This window comes from Nestor notabilis, unplaced genomic scaffold (assembly GCF_000696875.1).
Source record: "Nestor notabilis isolate BGI_N333 unplaced genomic scaffold, ASM69687v1 scaffold746, whole genome shotgun sequence".
NCBI classification, from domain to species: Eukaryota; Metazoa; Chordata; class Aves; order Psittaciformes; family Psittacidae; genus Nestor; species Nestor notabilis.
Genome location: NW_009933983.1, coordinates 9,716 through 26,772, shown reverse-complemented (window position 1 = coordinate 26,772; position 17,057 = coordinate 9,716). Strand labels below are relative to the sequence as shown.

At 42.6% G+C, this 17,057-nt stretch overlaps 1 protein-coding gene across 1 annotated transcript; it reads right to left on the bottom strand.

The window, feature by feature from the left end:
- Window positions 1-5,556: 5,556 nt before the first annotated feature.
- On the bottom strand, window positions 5,557-12,863 carry CLIC4 (chloride intracellular channel 4). Its single transcript, XM_010017113.1, has 5 exons — window positions 12,733-12,863; window positions 8,402-8,527; window positions 8,032-8,138; window positions 6,672-6,853; window positions 5,557-5,883 (listed from the first exon to the last, which is right to left on the bottom strand). Exons 1-5 carry the CDS (start codon window positions 12,861-12,863, stop codon window positions 5,719-5,721), a joined length of 711 nt encoding a protein of 236 aa, XP_010015415.1. The 3' UTR covers window positions 5,557-5,718.
- Between the last annotated feature and the right edge of the window lie 4,194 nt (window positions 12,864-17,057).

The following is a 17,057-nucleotide window of genomic DNA, read 5'->3' as shown; positions in this document are numbered from 1 at the left end:
TCTTTGCGATAAGAAAACTGGAGCTCTGATAAAATGAGCTAAGTGCTAAAGGAACAAACCAAGACACCTCAGATCAATCGGAAACGTGTGCAACACCCTATGTAGAAATATGGAACTATGCTAACAAAATTCTAGCTTATTTCTAGGAACCTCGTAGTGAAACGTCACAAAAATAAGCTGATGCTTATCTAAAATAGTGTTTCCAAACAGGGTGTCAATACTTCAAGGCTAGTGCCATTAAAAACACATCTCAAGGTGAAGCAGCCACTCGACATCATTCAATCTCCCCTGGCTTGGTATCAGAGACTAACAGCAGCTTCCAGTCTTATCATTAGATTAACGCAGGATAGGGCAGAGAGCAGACAGAAAGAAAATGATCACTTAGATTTAACTTTCGGGTTGGGAGAGGGGAGGAGAGGCAGAGCTCTTCACAGGAGTCACTGCAACCCTCCCCCTGCGCCCAGTCCTTACAACCAAGGTGAACAGGTATCGACTGTACCAGGTGTTCCAGATCCTAAACCACTGGAGCTCACGACAAATCTCCACATTAGTGTTCCTCGGGAATGTGGCCACATTTTTGGAGAGGCAAGGCAGAGCTATGAAACCTGGATTCACGCCAAGGTCCAGGTTATTCAGATCAGAGCTGTCCCTGAGAACAGGGCGAATGTAGTGGCCAGAAACAAGGACGAAACGTTCAGCCTCACCTGCCCCCCCTCAAGCTTTTACATGCTTCCCATTGCCCACAGGCAGCAGCTACACAGAACCATTTGGAAGTGGGCTCCACAGCTTCCACTGAAGCCAAAATCCAGTTGTTTCTTGCTAGGACATCCAGGAGGAACCGTCCATGCCAGGCTGAGCAGTCACCTGAGATGTCTTAGAAACAGAATCTAACAAACATATCAAGGTTACCAGCCAGTCAAAAGCAGCTCTCACAGCGAATCATAACTATGCAAAATATATTTCACATATCCTACAACCAGTGCCTTTGCCATGCAGGAGACTGGCACCATCTTCACAGCTCAACACCATTCCCTTTCAGCGTGCTCTTCACATGAAGAGGGTGTTGGACCACCTTCAGGTCCACCCCATTGCGTTTCGTGGAAGTATGTGACCAAATTCCAGCAAGGTGACTGCAAAACCCACCTTGATCACAAACCCCACAGTCAGTAACAGCACACAGTGGTACAAGTCTGTAATCCCACCAAGGGTTTAATTGCTGGATTAGCTACAAACACGTCTATTACTTTCCTGCACACACTCAAACCCAGATGAAAGCATCCCAGATTACAGGCTCCAGGAATGTCTGCTGGATTCCACAAATCAGACCCCAGATACTCCTCAGACTCAGAAGACAGAGATTGACACGATAATGCTCAGGAAGTTTTGAAGTAAACTTGCACCAGTGGCTGGTGGGCTTTGCTCTGCAGACCTAGGACCTGGTTAACACCCATTAAGAGCAGGGTAATCCTTGTACAGGTGATTACTCAGCTGCGTGAGACACACCTGAAAGCAAAGACAGTGGGAAACACGGCTGAAACACGCATCATTTCTGTAGAGAAGTCGTTATTTCTCAACTTGTTCTTAATTTTAAGAAAGCTCTTAAGAGCACAACAACTAGTTAGAATGATAGAAACAACACGTTCTGCCTTAAATCACACCACCACTGAAAAAAACCAGAAGTCCAAAACTTGGGACTGTAGTTTCTGCAAAGTTGTGCTCTGTGGTTCAGCACACCACAGTCAGGTCAGAGCTTACACAGGCAAGAACTGCAGGCTTGGGAAATAAGAGAAAGATCTGCTTGGTAGTGAAAATATAATTTTATTTAACAATAGCTGCCAGCAGTAAACTGGTATATCTGTAAAAGATGTTCCAGAGAGTGAAAGACAAAAGCAAACTACAACAAATTGTATCAACTCTTCAAGTATTTCTGCAAACAACGCTCCAATGCTGATGTCCTGTCTCAGGAGGCTCATACGCTGTTCTGCTCCCCTGTTCTCCCAGCCCCCATCCCCTCCAGAAACAAAATGTAATAGCTGGTGGCACAGCTTCTGAGGCAGATGAAATAGTTTTCACTGGGGATAAAGCCTTCTTGTGAAAATATTAATTGATGTGTTCAGATAGTGCTCTGAGTGGCAAAGAGTAAAGAGAAGTTGACTGTACTTAGCCACTTTTTGTTCTACACTGAGATAGGCATCAGTGGGTTTGGCTCAAGCATCTTCAATTTATTCATGTCTGTGCTCCTTTGATACGAAATGCTAATTTGCTACTTTAGCATAAGAACTTGATTACATCTCTCTTCTTATCATGGAGCTGCAGCAACTCTCAATCAGTTTGGACATGCCCCTTGCGGAAAAAACACCAATTTGATGGGAAAATACAAAGGTAGGAGAGGGGCTGTGGCTGTCCGTGAGGGACACTTACAGACAGCAGCCAACAGCAGCAGCACAGAAGAGCTCTGGAGTGCATGAAATGGCTTCAGGAGTTCACACATAAGCAACCTCGTCGAGAAGGGAAGCTTTGTTAAGAAGAAAAAAAACCCCATGCATAGACTATAATCCGTTCTCCCACACAAAACCAGGGTGACGACGATGGATTTTCCCTTTATGTTCAGGAAATACACAAGTCACCTGTTTTAATGGGAATTTAAGCATATTTCAGCTTGAGAATAAAGTAAGTTATTCAGCATGCTAATACATGCAGCCAACTTGCAAACTGGAATGCCTACTTGAAAGGGTAACTGCTGTTTTTAAATTGCAGAAGGGGCTAGAAGCATCATTTTAAATTTAAACAGGGGGTAGATTAATTGCTGTTTGATGAAATTAAAAATGCATTTAAAGATCAGATTGTAAACAAGTTGACAGAAGTCAAGAATTTACATAGTTATGAAAGGGCTTTTTTAATTAACGTAGCGCTGGTGATTGGGGCCAGATGAAAGTGCTCTGCCCACACCAGACGCTGAGCCTGTGCCACACCACCCCAGCTACACTCTGCTCCTTCAGGGATCACCTACAGAGGTGGGAGCTGCTCCCCCGGGAGCCCCGGCCCCTGCTGAAGCCAGCAAGAGGCTGGCTGCCCCTGCCACAACACACACAACTGCAGCAGGAAGCTACAAGGCACCGACTCCTTTCACACAGGACAGTTAAGAGCTCTCATGTGGTAACCGCCTCAATCACGAACCTGGTCCTCATTTGAATTCCACCTACAAGGGAAAGGCCCCGACGCTCAATACTCCATTGTACTGAGATAAGAAATACATTAGTTACAGCGAGAGCTTTAACTTTGTTTACAAGCTTTCAGACACAATCATTAATTACTTAATGCCGAACGCAAGGTATTACAATTGTTTGAAGATTGCCTAAAAAGTAGAGAGAATATATTATCTATAAGAGACAACAAGCCTGGTATTCAACAAGGGAAGTGTCTGCATTGACATGCAGGCAGTGTGAGCACCGCAACAGGCATGGAAGCGTTTCACGCTCACACACACAACTCCTGGTGTCTGCAATGTGCACACAAGGGCTGCTTTGCTTTTCAAAGGAGTAAGGCCCAATCCCCACAGCCTCGGACAACTTCCAAGGGCCATCCTGATCTAGGATTTACAGTTTTAAGCTTCACAATGATATGCCACAATCACATTGCTTCCTATGTTCTCGGTTTTAAAGGTTAACTAGACGATGGCAAAGAGCACCAAACCAATGAGGGCCGAGTTGGGTTGGGGTTTTTTTACCCTAATGTGTCATTAAAAACGTTACTTAGCAAATAAGGAAATAATTCCCTTTCTAGATGTCACGTTGTAGCAAAGACTGAAGCCCTACAGAGGATTATTATGGCCGAGAACGTTTATTCAGGATGAGAACGTGACGTTAGAACACATTAAAAGGCTACAGTGGTCACTCTGCAGAATTGTCTTCCTGTGCCTAAACACACCTGTAATAAATCCTAATAGGGTCTAAGTGTATCTATGGTCATCTTCAAAAGACACGTAACAGAATTGCTAACTGCCTTTATATTGGAATTCTAGCTCTAGGAAGGCGAGACAAGGCACCACAAGCCAGGTATACAAATATGGATCTTGTACTCTACCTCTTCTACGACAAACTAACTTCATGGGTATATAAAGTAGCAAAAGCAGGATGCTTAGAAAAGTCAGGCTGGTTTTCATAAAGCCAGTGCTTACCAAAAAAATTAGTGTATAAAAGTGTTTATGTGAGTATTTCCATGTTATTGCAGAATGTTAAATATTCCAATGACAACCTACCAGGAATAGCACTTTCCAGCTTCTAAAATCAGTTAAATACAAAAGTATCTTTACAAAAAAATAGGCATATAAGTCTAGTGTTCTTTGGAGTTGTTTATGATGGTCTTTTAAAAATAACCTAGCAGTTTATTCCATGCATCAAAATCATTAATTCTAAACAAGAAAACTACTCCCTGGTTTAGAAAGATTTGAAAATTGTGTTTAAAAAAATTGTAGTGCTATTCCTCAGTGTTGCTGTAAAAAGCTTCTGTATAGTAGTGCAATGATTATGACCATGCAGAACTGCAGTCCAGGTGCACAGACCAGCAATCAGGATAGATTCCATGGAGAGGATGGTGTTCCACACACCATTGCTTTACGAGAGTAATTAATAGATTTCCTTTCAGGAAAAAAATGCATACTAGAATTTAAGGCAAATGTTATCTTTAAAGGTCACTTTAGCTTTCTTCAGGAAAGAAACAGCTTAACAAAGCTCTCCGAAGACCCCACTTCAGTGGCTGTCAGTATTCAGTCTCCATCACTAATCATTGCACTGCTATTCACCACAGACAGCAGCTATTTGCAACTAACACTAACGTTTACAGGTACTTGGGTTACACAGCACAGATTTTATAAGTAAATATCACCAGAAAGACCTATACAAAATGAAGGCCCTTAACTACCAAAAAGAAAGCCTCTTGCAGTTTTATGGGGAACAGATTCTTCCAGACAAGTATAAGCAGCCAATTTTAAAACAAATTACGTTTCTGGTTTGGTTTTTTAATGTCATCAAGCTCTCGAAGACACAACTAAATAAGTCTGAACCATGAGCTTCCTGCGACAGCACTCAGCCTAGGTTCAAACTTCCCTCATGCTTGAGGTCATTCAAATCCGAGTTGCTCACTTAAGCCTATTTTCAACCATTGCTGAGATTCCAAATTCAAGAGTATTCTTTATTTCGTTAAAAAGCATTGCCAAATATTCTGCAAACGGCTCTTTTGGGCAGTAAGTTCCCTTCTCTATGTGAATAGATAGACAAGCAGGTACAGTTCAACATGTCAGATATGACAATTGTGTGTAGACCTTCTGGAAAAGCAATAAACTCCAAAATACATAAATATTCCTTGTACCATATAGCCAGACAGATTCCTAAACCAATTCATAGACAGGGACCAAATGTTTGCAAAGGAAAACAGTAGGGGCAAGAGAACCCTTCATAGTGAAGAACCTAGAGTCACCCTGGTGCAATATTAACATAACTGCATTAATGATATTCATACGTGCTCTGAAAGGAGGTAAGGAAAAACAAGCCTATAATTAAGTCTGCAAACTTTAGGTAATTACTGTACCTGGTCTATCCACCATAACTTTGAATAACTGCAAGTTCATGCAAAAAAAATTGCTATCTTATATGAAAAGAGCAGTCTGTTAGAAGCCTTGTTATGGAATATGCAAGAAGTCATCTCTTTTGCAAGTGCTGTTTACTTGGTGAGTCTCTTGGCTACATCACTGTAAGCTATTTCAATTTCTTTGTCTCCAGGACAGGTATTGGTGAATTCATCCCTGCTGTAAGCATTCGTCAGGTATCTCCAAATCCCTGTCATTTCCTTGGGAATCTCAAAGTTGCGGTATTTTTTGGCCACCACCTAGAACAAAAGAATTAGATTATGAATTTACATCCTTCATCTTCAACCACTTGTTCATCCCTTGTCACTCTCTCATTAAGTTGTCCTTCAACATGGTATATAGCCACTTCAAGCCAGGAGAACACGTCCCTCTGGGAGAGGCCTGGACCTGGCAGCACCCTGCCTCCCTTGGTTTCTATCCCTGTCCTTCCCAAAGGAAACACTGCTGCACCCAGGTAGAAACTTAATCTGTGGCTCCATCTGCAGTACAGAGCTGACAAGGATCACTGGAGACAGTGAAAAGAACTCCAACCAGGACTGCACAGGCACATCCTCCCTCCTGCAGTTATCCTCAGCTTCCTCTTTCTAGACTTCCAACTTCTTTCCTTTTTTAAATCCAATCCTTGTATTTCACACTGTGCCATTTACTTTGCTGCCAATAGAGCAGTTTTCTCTACAGATGGGAGAAGATGCCCACTTCAACCATTAACATGACATTCACCTTCCTTCTTCTGCCTCATTCTTCTACACCTTGCAACCTCCTGCGACCACACTGGTCAGTGCAGTAAAACAGGTTCTGGCTTGTGCCATATCATCATCTGATGACTGGTTCACACCTCCACTGGATTCACCTGCTCTACCCCTGAAGCCCTGGTGAATTACCCAAACCTTGTGCAATTTCATCCACTGTTAATGCTGTAGTTAAACTTACACAGGAGCTTACAAACAGTTCAAATGAGACTCCAGAATGTCATAAACCATCAGCATTTTGTCCTTCACTGTCACATAACAAGATATAGAACATTTACCTTGACAATGTGTAGTTTGGGTAGCAGGTTGCAATCTGCTAGTGTCATCTCATTGCCATCCAAGAACTTGCGGGTAGAAACTGTTATATCCTCCATGCTATTTTCATCTATCTCATCTGGAAGAGGAGAGTTCAGGTACTCGTCCAGTTTCTGGAGGGTTTTCAAGAGGCCACGTTCTAAGGCTACGGAGGAAGGAACAGTGTTAAAACCAAAAAAGCCAAACCACAGGACACTTCAAAATGTCAAAGCAAATTGTAATTTAGAATCCTGGTATTAACAGCAGGTCTGAAAACCAAACCCCACGTCACTGCATGACCCAGCACAGACATTGAGAGGCTTTCAACCAGTGTGCAGCTTCTGTGGCAGCACTGCTGCTGGAGCCGCCTTTGTGCTCACTAGTGGCACCCAAACTGAACTAGATCCCTTGAAAAATCACTCTGATGCAGGTTATTTAGAAGCTGGTTTATGTATGAGCTTGCACCAATTTAACACACAACTGTCCACAAGCGTTTATTTTTGGTTTAAGAAGTGGCTTATGTCAGTTTCTTAAGACTATCCCGAACTGGCTTAAGCTAATTAGAATTAAGCTCTGCCAGGGTTTATATTCATTTGCACATAATCTGTTTAATGCCCCACGCTCCACCACCAGCCAGGAGCAGACACAGGCTGCCGAGGAGCTGTGTGGAATCCAGCACCAGAGGGCAGCACACCCCATAGAATCAGAACTACTTCTCAGCTGGTCACAAACATTTCCCCATCTGAAGCACAGTAGAAGAGCATCCCGATTCCCTGACTCTCTTCCCTCCACATACATTAAGAGCAAAAGATCTGTACTAAACGATTTAAAGGTCTAATTGTGCATCCTCTAGCTGTTATTGATCTCTCTCCTTCCATCTATGTTCTCTCCACACAGAAAGGTCTTAATCCTTTGAATAGAGCAACATGAACTATGCTTAACTCGGAACTCTGAATGGGAACCCTCAAACACCCAAGGGTGCAGAAAGGCCTCACAGCAAAGGCTTGGCAACTCCACCACTGTGGCAGCATGATGAAAACTCAGCGTGGAATTTGGTTCTGGGTGTTAAAATCACTTCTACTTAGTTCAAGAGTTTTGAGTGGCTGTCGTGTAAGGAAGTTTCAGTGTCAGGACACTGACAAACCATTCACACCCTGCTGAAACTGTGGTTGAACACAGTCTAAATAAGTTCTCTTTGGAAGCGTTGAAATCTTTGTCTCTGAGCATTAAGCCACAGGTTTGATTCAAGTGTCCCTCAAAATGAAGGAAGATTTGTCATTGAGACACCTCACAGTAAAGCTGCTCTGGAAAACACAAGATGTGCAGGTATCTGCCCAAACCTACCTTCATTAGCTTCCGGTCTGGAATTTTTGATAAAGGCAGAAAATTTGGCAAATATATCCATTCCAGCAGTGTTGGATTCTGGATGCTTTGGTGAAAGTTTCAGGTACCTAAAAAGTAGAAAGGAGAAGATCTACAGCACATCATTCTTAGCAGAATGATGTTCATCACGTATCAACTAGCAAAAGAAACCAGTTTTTAACGTAAAGATGAGGGAACTGAAGGGAGGAAAGGTTTGACAAGCAAGAACTGAGCTATTTTCAGTGTCTGTCGTCAGTTTACTGATGATGAAGAACACCCTAACTGGTGCAGAAAACCCCTTTGAGAACACTCCCTCTACTCTAAGGGAACAAATTATCATTTTTACACTTACTTGGGTGGAGCCAAAACATCTTCCAGGAACTCCTCAATCTTATTCACATCCGTTTTCACTTCACCATTATAAGTGATGAAGGGCGGATGAGTGCCTGGAGCCAGGTTTTGAAGGTCTGCTGGTTTCCTAGGGTGAAATACAACGCACAAGTAAGCACGGGACATCCGTGACCAGCTTCCATTGCTACAGCCACAAAAGCACCACCTGAGGTTTGCACATCCTTGTAGTTTTAAACACATAGGACCAGTTTTCTTTTTAAAAGCAAGCTTACAGCTTGATCAGCAGGTTGAATACACACTTGATACCAATTCATCTCAAATGCTTAAGACCAACTGCTTCCTCCTACCTCTGGCTATGTTTTTTCTCAAGTTGATATAACATTGTCTAGCAGGGGGATATATATACACCAGCACACCAACACGCTCTCTCTTTCCCAAGATCTGCAGTACAGTTTATATATAGCATAATCTGTGATCAGTGATAATCCTCCCCCTTTACACAAAGCTTTGCTGGAAAGAAGCAAGTCTGACAGAGAGCAGTATGTGTAAAGCATTTACTATGTGCACACAAAATCTGGTTCTAGACAAGCCGACAAGATGTTTAAACATCATGTTTAAAAATGATGCTTGAAGCTTCCTCATCCAGCAGGAAGTTTGCCAAGAGAAAGTTGCCCCTTTGTTACTGTTTGAACAAACACAAACCAGAGCACTCAGACTCTAACCAAGCACAGTTTATAGGTTTATCCTCTAGAAACACTGCCCTCAATTCCTTACAAACCCAGGATCCCCAGCCAGAATTCACCTCCTGCCCACTGCTGAGCCTTTAAGCAGGCGAACAGCAACAGCACGTAGTGCCAACGCATACTGAGGAGACAGGAGCACTGGGCAGCGTGTGTGAAACAGTAAGAAAACTGATTTTCCTACTTAACATTAAACATTCTGCTTTAGCCAGGTGACACAAGCCTCGTTAATACAAGCATTTAACCATTTTCAAGCTTCCAAGAAGTTATTTCTCACTCGTAGCTGCCATCGCCCTCTTACTTTTAGGATTTAAAAGTCTGTCATCGGTTAATGCTCTAAGTAGCTTAACACTTCATTTAAATACAGCTCTGTAACCCACAACAATTACAGGAAGTCATCGTGGCTCCCTTCCAATTTCTCTGTTGGCTAGATAAAATTCCTCAAAAGGAATGTTATGTTAAAAACAAACAGAGGCAGGACCACCGGATCCGCAGTAACACTATCAAAGGAAAGGTTTTATTTCAGAAACAAACCAGTCTAATGAACTAACCAAAAAGTTTTCCAAAGAACCAGAGTGCATCTCAAGGATCCCAGAGCATCTTATTAACCCCCTTGCCAGGCCAGTCCAACTACCTGAAAGCAGAGGAACACCCCACAGCTCAAGCTCAAGGGTAACACGCAGTTTGACTTCCAGTTCGCTGCTCTTGCCAGACCAACAGCAAACCCTGGTTTACCACATCCCAGTCACAGCCCTTAGAGCACCACGGGTACACAGGAGTGTCCTTAAAAGTCTAAGGGCACAACTCCCCTTAAGAGCCAAACAAGGAGGCAATTTAAAATATTATTGTGAAGTTTAATTCAGAGATAAACCTGGACACCTTTCTTAAAAGACAAAACAAAAACCCCACCAACCAAACCCCACAGACTCCCATAACCAAAACTGCAAACAGCTCCCTCCACACAGCTGGGACCTGCCCCACAGGTTACCGGGGCATGTGGAGGTAGGGCCATGTAATTAAACCTGTCTATCACCAGCTAATGAAGTGGGCAGGCTCTTTAGCACCAGGGGTAAGGTAGGAACATTTCATGGCTTTGCCACAAACCAGAACAGCAATCAGCATGCAAATCATTTCTTGATGATCAGACAAAAGCCAGCCCCAAATGCAGTGTGCCCTACAGGGATTTACACATTACACAAGTACTGCCACAAGTGTAATGTGGAAACAAATGCCAGCAATGAACCCCCCTGTGTCTCCAGTTCCCAGGCAGCATCCTTCGCTGCTCACCTCTGGGCAGTCTGTAATATTGACTCATCTCTTTACTTAATCTTTGTCTGTCAACGTAACTGTAAAACCACACCATCAAGATGTTTAAAATGGGATTTCAAAACTTAACTGAACACAAGCTGGCCCTGAATGTTGCTACAAGCCCAACTAATGATTTAGGTACTGCAACTCTGCTCAAGTCACTGAACAAGTCCAGTCTCTGAGCACTGAGACGCTGCTTCTGGAAAGGGAAAGAATAAAGCCTCTGTGTGGCTGACCCAGAGGAAGAAACAGACCATTCCTCTGGAAGGGTGGCACGTCCCACTGCCTTTGCCTATGCACATATTTTTGGGTCTTAGGAGTAGAACTGAGAACTGGAAAAAGTTCTTCTGTTAGCACAGCATGATGTCCGAGGCAGTTAGGGAAGGAAAAATACACACCACAGTCAGTGGGATCAGACTCAGTTTTTCCTGTGTCCCAAGTTACTTGTGAACTTTTGTACCCAACCGGGACCTTTTAAGCCTCACAAAAGACAGAGCTTGCCTCACTGCTGGGCACAAGTTGGGCTGGAAGGCAAAAGCATGGTTTGCAAGTGAAATTAATTCAGCTGCTTAAAGCCATTACTACCCTCTCCTCAACAAGTCTGTGTCTGTATCAAGAACAAAAAGAAGAGAGGGCGATTGGCTTGAATAATTCACTTGTAAGAATAGTTTCTTGTGACAGCATTAGAAGTATTAAGGCACATTTAGCACCTATTTTGCACTTATTTTGTGTTTTCCCTTCCCCAATATTAAAAAAAATGGGGAAAAAAGCTTTCCTTGTGCAAGAAAAGACTATTTTAAGCATCTGCAATCAATTTATATTCTAAAAGTTAGTCTTGCATCCCACTCCCCCATCCAGCTTAATTCCAAGTTGCCAAAGGGACACAAATAAAGGCAACTCGATCAGGCATCTTTGGCATTTTAATGGTATCTCTCAAACTGTTTCAGCAGTAAAAATGCTCCCAAGTATAAAATGTGTCTTTCAACCTTGTCACACCCCCCCGCCCCAATAACTGCAGCAAGTTAAATAACACCATCGTTGTAAAGGAAGCCCAAGCTACAAGCAGAACCCAAGCACAAGTTCTCCTCCGAGGCTTCCCCAAACCACAGGCAGTGCTAAATGGAAGATACAGTTGGTTCATGTGTGCTGGCAGCAGCAATTACATTTGCAGTAAAATCCCACCTTGGCCAGAGATCTCTGTGCTGCACAGAGTCAACAAAAGCTGCTTCCTCCCCTTCTGAGTGGTCTGCCTCAGCCTTACAACATATGGAAACACTTAACACTGGTGGCCAGCACTGAAGCAGCAACTGCAGTGATTTAAAAACATCAGAACAAGTCACCTCCTTCAAAAAAGTGGCAAGAAGAGGTTAAGCCAGGCAGGGTGATTGATTTCCTCCTGACACCTTTTACACTTGCTCCCCTGGAGAACACGGAGTATTGCCATTGGCTTTCTTTCTCAAAACAAGGTCTGTGAGCACTGGCAGTCCCTCCTCTCTCCACAGAGTTCCGTGACTAACATGACATTAGTGCTCCGAAAACATGACTTCACACACCAAAACCAAACACAAGGCCCCTGCTGAATTCAGCATTTCACCACTTCTAATAAAAGCGCACCCAACCTCAGGGAATTAAGACTCCTGGATTCACGTTTCCCCCTTCTCATCCACCAAGGTATTCATTTCATAGATGGAGAAATTGCCATTTAGGTGCCACATGGCATCATGATGTATCTGGCTACGCTACGCAAAGGCAGAATATTTACCTTTTGTTCCTACCCATTTCACTTTATTTCACTCATATTTACCTCCTGGACAGATATTTTCACGTTGTTGTTGTTCTTGCTGCATAATAAGCAGTATTATTTTAAAACCTTTAAAAAGGGGAGTAGGCTGCACGTTATTGATGGCAGTTATCATAAGACTCATTGGAGATTTGATCAAAGATTGGTTGATCTCAAATACCCATCCAACAGTCTTCACTTGCAGGATCTCAATGGGAAGTCAGCAGGATCCAGTTCTAAGAGACTTCATAGCTGCTGTTAGTTTCACACCAGAGCACCATAGCAAACAAGAGAGTTTATCAGACCCACTCTCTTGGTTACAGATACAAGCGACCATCTGCGCATGCACCATTTACATCGACGTTGCCTCCTGGTATTTGAGAAGACAGATTTTCTTTCTGATTTCCAAAAATAAGCCATGCAAGAGTTCGAAGCCACAAACAAACATTTATTACACCAAGTACACTGTGATTTTGCCTGTCAAATAAACCAACTGCTTCTTACCTCTTCAGGTCAACTGTCGTGACACTGAACACGACTCCCTTCAGCCAAAGGATCATGAACAGCCTCTGGGAAAAAGGACAGTTTCCTATGCTCTCCCCATCGCTGCCAGCCTGCAGAAGAGAACAGACCATTCATTAGAAGGTAGGACTGGGCCCTCTACACTTGCTTACAATTACTGAACCCTCTTTAATGAAGACAGGCTAAAGTAAGAAGTCAGGGGGGTTACTGCCTGCAGAGCCTTCACATCACTAACTCTCCCAAAGACCTAACAAGCCCAGTCAAACCCAGCACCACTTTGCAGGAGCACTCCTCTGCTGATGCACCTGGTCCAGATACCCTCGAGGTTTCTCCATATAACGCACAAAAATGAGCATCCTCAGAATATTTCTGCATCCTTTTGGCAGTGGTTTGGGGGGGGTTGTTTGTGATTTGGGATTTTTTCCTTAAATACTTGTACCCTCCAATGACTTTTTGCTGCAGACATAAGGAGGGGTTTGTAACAGTGAAATCTGCACAGTTCTGAAGTCAACTAACCTATTTATTACTTGTCATGGCCTCTAACAGCTGCTCACAGAACCTGCCAAAACAAGTCCTCAGACAACAAAATAAGTTATCTTTCACACTGAGGATGATCCAGCTGCTCTCAGTCCAGAAAGGGCAGTTAATCACACCAGCCTGAGCAGCCACACCTTCTGATGGCAGTTTTCCAATGTCTGTATTGTTCTTGGTTATTATAATTTTTACATCTTCTTCTACAAGCCATAGCTAATTAATTGAAGTCATCTTCCAGTTCATTGCTCATATCCCCACTGCGTGATGCTACAGTGAGCCAACTGCAACGAGGAACTATGGATCTTTATTGTACTGCAGGTGTTGTAAGGAAAGACATAACTGTAAGTACATAGAGACTTCACTGACAATAAAGTAATATTCCAAAGCCACTTTTTATAGGCAATAGATCAATACGTCTTTGTCCTACCACAACAAAGGTCCATTACAGAGCAACAGTAAGCCACTCCAGGGCAGCCAGTGATGGCATGCATCTCATGATTGCTCTGACAATGAAGTATGTATTGCTGAGTTGGAAAATTTTAGTTTTTAGTGGGCTAGAATTAGGCATGGAAACCTTGAATGCTGTTATAAAATCCAATCCTCTGAACAGAACACTGACTCAGTAGTTAAAACAGCCATATATGTCACATTATCTTCACCCTTACTTGACACTAGTTTCAAAGGGTTTTGCTTAGTAGTATTACTTCCAAGAATAGTTTTAGTGAGTACAACTGTCAAAACCCGGGTAACTCTGTCATTATTACTATTAGCAGCTCCCTAGGCCATTTTAAAACATCCTGTAGGATATGCTGGCTGCACCCCTCAGAGAAATGACAGAAACCACGTAGGTTCAGTAAGCACAGGGCATTCAGAAGCAGAGCTATACAAGTGGAAGGGCTGTACACAAGGACTGAGCACGTAACTGCTGTAGGGATTCCACCTACTACATGGAGAAGCGTGTTTCTACCTCACAAAATGCTTACTCAAAGCCTTCCCTCTGCAGACCATTTCCAACAGCTATATGCTTTTATGGCTGTTAATATTTAACTGCAATGCCACCCCTCCGGATAGCTGTGTGTATCTCTGAATATTCCCCTATAGCCACATTACTGTTTACACGGGAACAGACACTTCCTGCAGGTAAATTACGCCAAATTAGATTTATACTTATCTAACTTTGTAAAACAATATTGAAAAAGACAACACTTCATCCCCTCTAAGGAAAATGTACTTTTGTCCTGCCCTGGCTGATTCACGCCTTGAAGCAGAAACAATTTGATTCAGAACTCATCTCAGTCTACACATTTTATGGCAACTTCAACAGCTCCTGAAACAGCTTCAGTGCCACAACAGATGAAAAAGCCAAATGGCTGCTCCATGCACAAAACAGACAGAAGCAAATAGGAAGATTTCTTATTAGAAAACTCCAGGGCTTCTCCTGAACTCAAGAGTTAGTTACAACAGCAACCGAGCCTTTGGCTGCCCAGGCTCTGTGACCTGTCAGTGTGATAGGGACGAGCAGCAGCATCAGCATAACAAGGGTCAAGGGCACAGGAAAAACAAATCATGTCGATGACAGAGATGTTAAACATTTTTATATCAAACAGACTTTGGAACTGATCTGCTGCAACAACAATACAGTTTGAAAGAAAGTTAGAACAAAAAATTGCTTAAAATTTAAAGCACAGCACTGAACCATGGCTCCCATTAAGGTCCGTTTTCCTAAGCCAAAACCAAAGTGACCAGTGAGGACCAAAAAAAGCCAAATGCATTTACACTGCAATGCCAACTTGTACCAAAACTTTGCTTCTCTCCCAATGCAAGTGTAACGTTCAAGATGAACAAACAATGAACAGCATCTGCTTTTGTTTAAGCAAGCCAGGCTTTGCGGATTATCTGAATCAGAGGAAAGTGTTACAAGCCCACTAACATACAGCACTTTGAGCAAAACCTACTGTATTTCCAAAGCTGCAGCTGAAGAGCTAAACTGAGCACAAACGTCCATGTCTACATTCAAACATTTGTCCCACTTCTGCTCCAAAAAGTCCCAAGTTATTCTGAGCACATACTGGAGAAGGAATGCAGCCAGAATGCCAAGAAACTTTTGGCTTCAGTGCTCTGGAGCCCAGGAATTCTGCTATGTAACTGTTTGCCGGAGAGGCCGGTTTTCTATCTCCTTGTATTTGATGCACTCAGAGCTACAGCTGTTAGAACCAGTCATCGAGGGCAAACCCATGCTGGTGGTGCTCACGTTGCTCTCCTTCAATCACATAAGGAACTTGTTTGGAGGGAGATGACTTCGGTAGATGCGTCTCTGGGTCAGTTCTGACTCTGGTTTTCTGCACTGAAATAGAGCTGTAAACCTCAAAATACTGCAAGAATACCCTGAAATGCCACATGACCAAACATGCCGGGGTTAATCGTGTCATGACTGCTGCTTAAGTCCACTCTTAGAAGCCAGAAACCTACCACTGCCTTGTCTTTGAATTCAGGCCATAATATTCCCGGGTGTCTTCAGTGGCTAATCCTCATCGCCATCAGAGTAAACTTAGATTATTTGTTAATTCAACAAGACTATATTAATTCTATACCAAGAAGCTTTGAGTTTTTATCTCAAATTCTTTCTGAAACTGCTTCCCCTGAAGCAGTGATTTCATTCAAATGTGATTGTTTTTCCCATAAAGCCCAGAGAATTTAAGTGATGATACATGTGAGAGAGGACAAGTGATTTTATGTATGTTTAAGCAGCTGAACAAGCTAAGGGAAAAAAACGGTGAAATTACTCTTTACAGCTGCATAAAAATTAACTCCCAACACAAGAACGTGCTTGTACTTACGAAGGTAGGAATGAGGTTTACTGAAAGACTAACAAGAAAAATTGAGAAGCAAAGAAACACTTAAAAGGACGCAAAGCCCTTATCATAGAGCATAGATGTGAAAGACTCAAGAGTAAATCAGACTTATGGAAATCTTTGGTCCCAGAGGCCTGCAAGATTGTTTCTAAGAAGGACCAGTCAAAAGGAGCACACTGCAAGTTCCCCAAACTGGACCAAGTGACTGCAGGAATAATACAGTAAAGCCAAAGTGCTTTTGGTGAGAAGTGTAATACAGCTCAGTCTCTGCCTACGTAAATGAAACTAAAGAAAAGGGCAGAACACCAGAAGTGCATTTCCTAATTTATCCAAAACTATCAAGGGAATCTCTCCCAGATTTGACGTACCAGAGGCAGGAAAAAATAAAGGTTGGTTGAAGATGGCAAAATTCATTTCAAAAGCATCTTACAGAATGCCTTTCACCAAACACAGCTACTAGAGCTGTTTGATTATAGCACCAAAGTCCCCACTTCCCTGAATCAGAAATCTGCAAAGTCTACAAGATCAGTGTTCCAATATAATAACATTGGAGTGGGGGACAAAATCAGCTATGGTTTTATCATATCTGATATGATAACAAATAATCAGAGTGGGGGAAGAAAACAAACAGAGGCTGCTATGAGCAGATTTTGAACTCTGCAATCTTAAAACACCTTGGTTCTAACTAAAAAAGAAACACCTACATGAGAGAAACGGCACGATGCCCGGCCATTACCTCAAGACAGCAGGTAACAAGCACTACTGCATGTTTCATGAACAGTAAAGTCATTCCAAAATGAATAAATTAGTAATAATCCTATTTGGATTAGTGTTTTGAGAGGAAATGGTTTGAGGCAAATTAACACAGTGAAAAACATGCAGCGATTCCAAACTTCTGAGATAAAACAATACAGAACACAG

Excerpts from the sequence above, each read along its gene's own strand:
- CLIC4 (XM_010017113.1), bottom strand. The coding sequence starts at position 12,863 with ATGGTCTGTTCTCTTCTGCAGGCTGGCAGCGATGGGGAGAGCATAGGA. Across the intron at positions 8,139-8,401 it reads GATGTTTTGGCTCCACCCAA|GTACCTGAAACTTTCACCAA; the intron begins GTAAGTGTAAAA and ends TCTACTTTTTAG. Across the intron at positions 6,854-8,031 it reads CAGACCGGAAGCTAATGAAG|CCTTAGAACGTGGCCTCTTG; the intron begins GTAGGTTTGGGC and ends CTTCCTCCGTAG.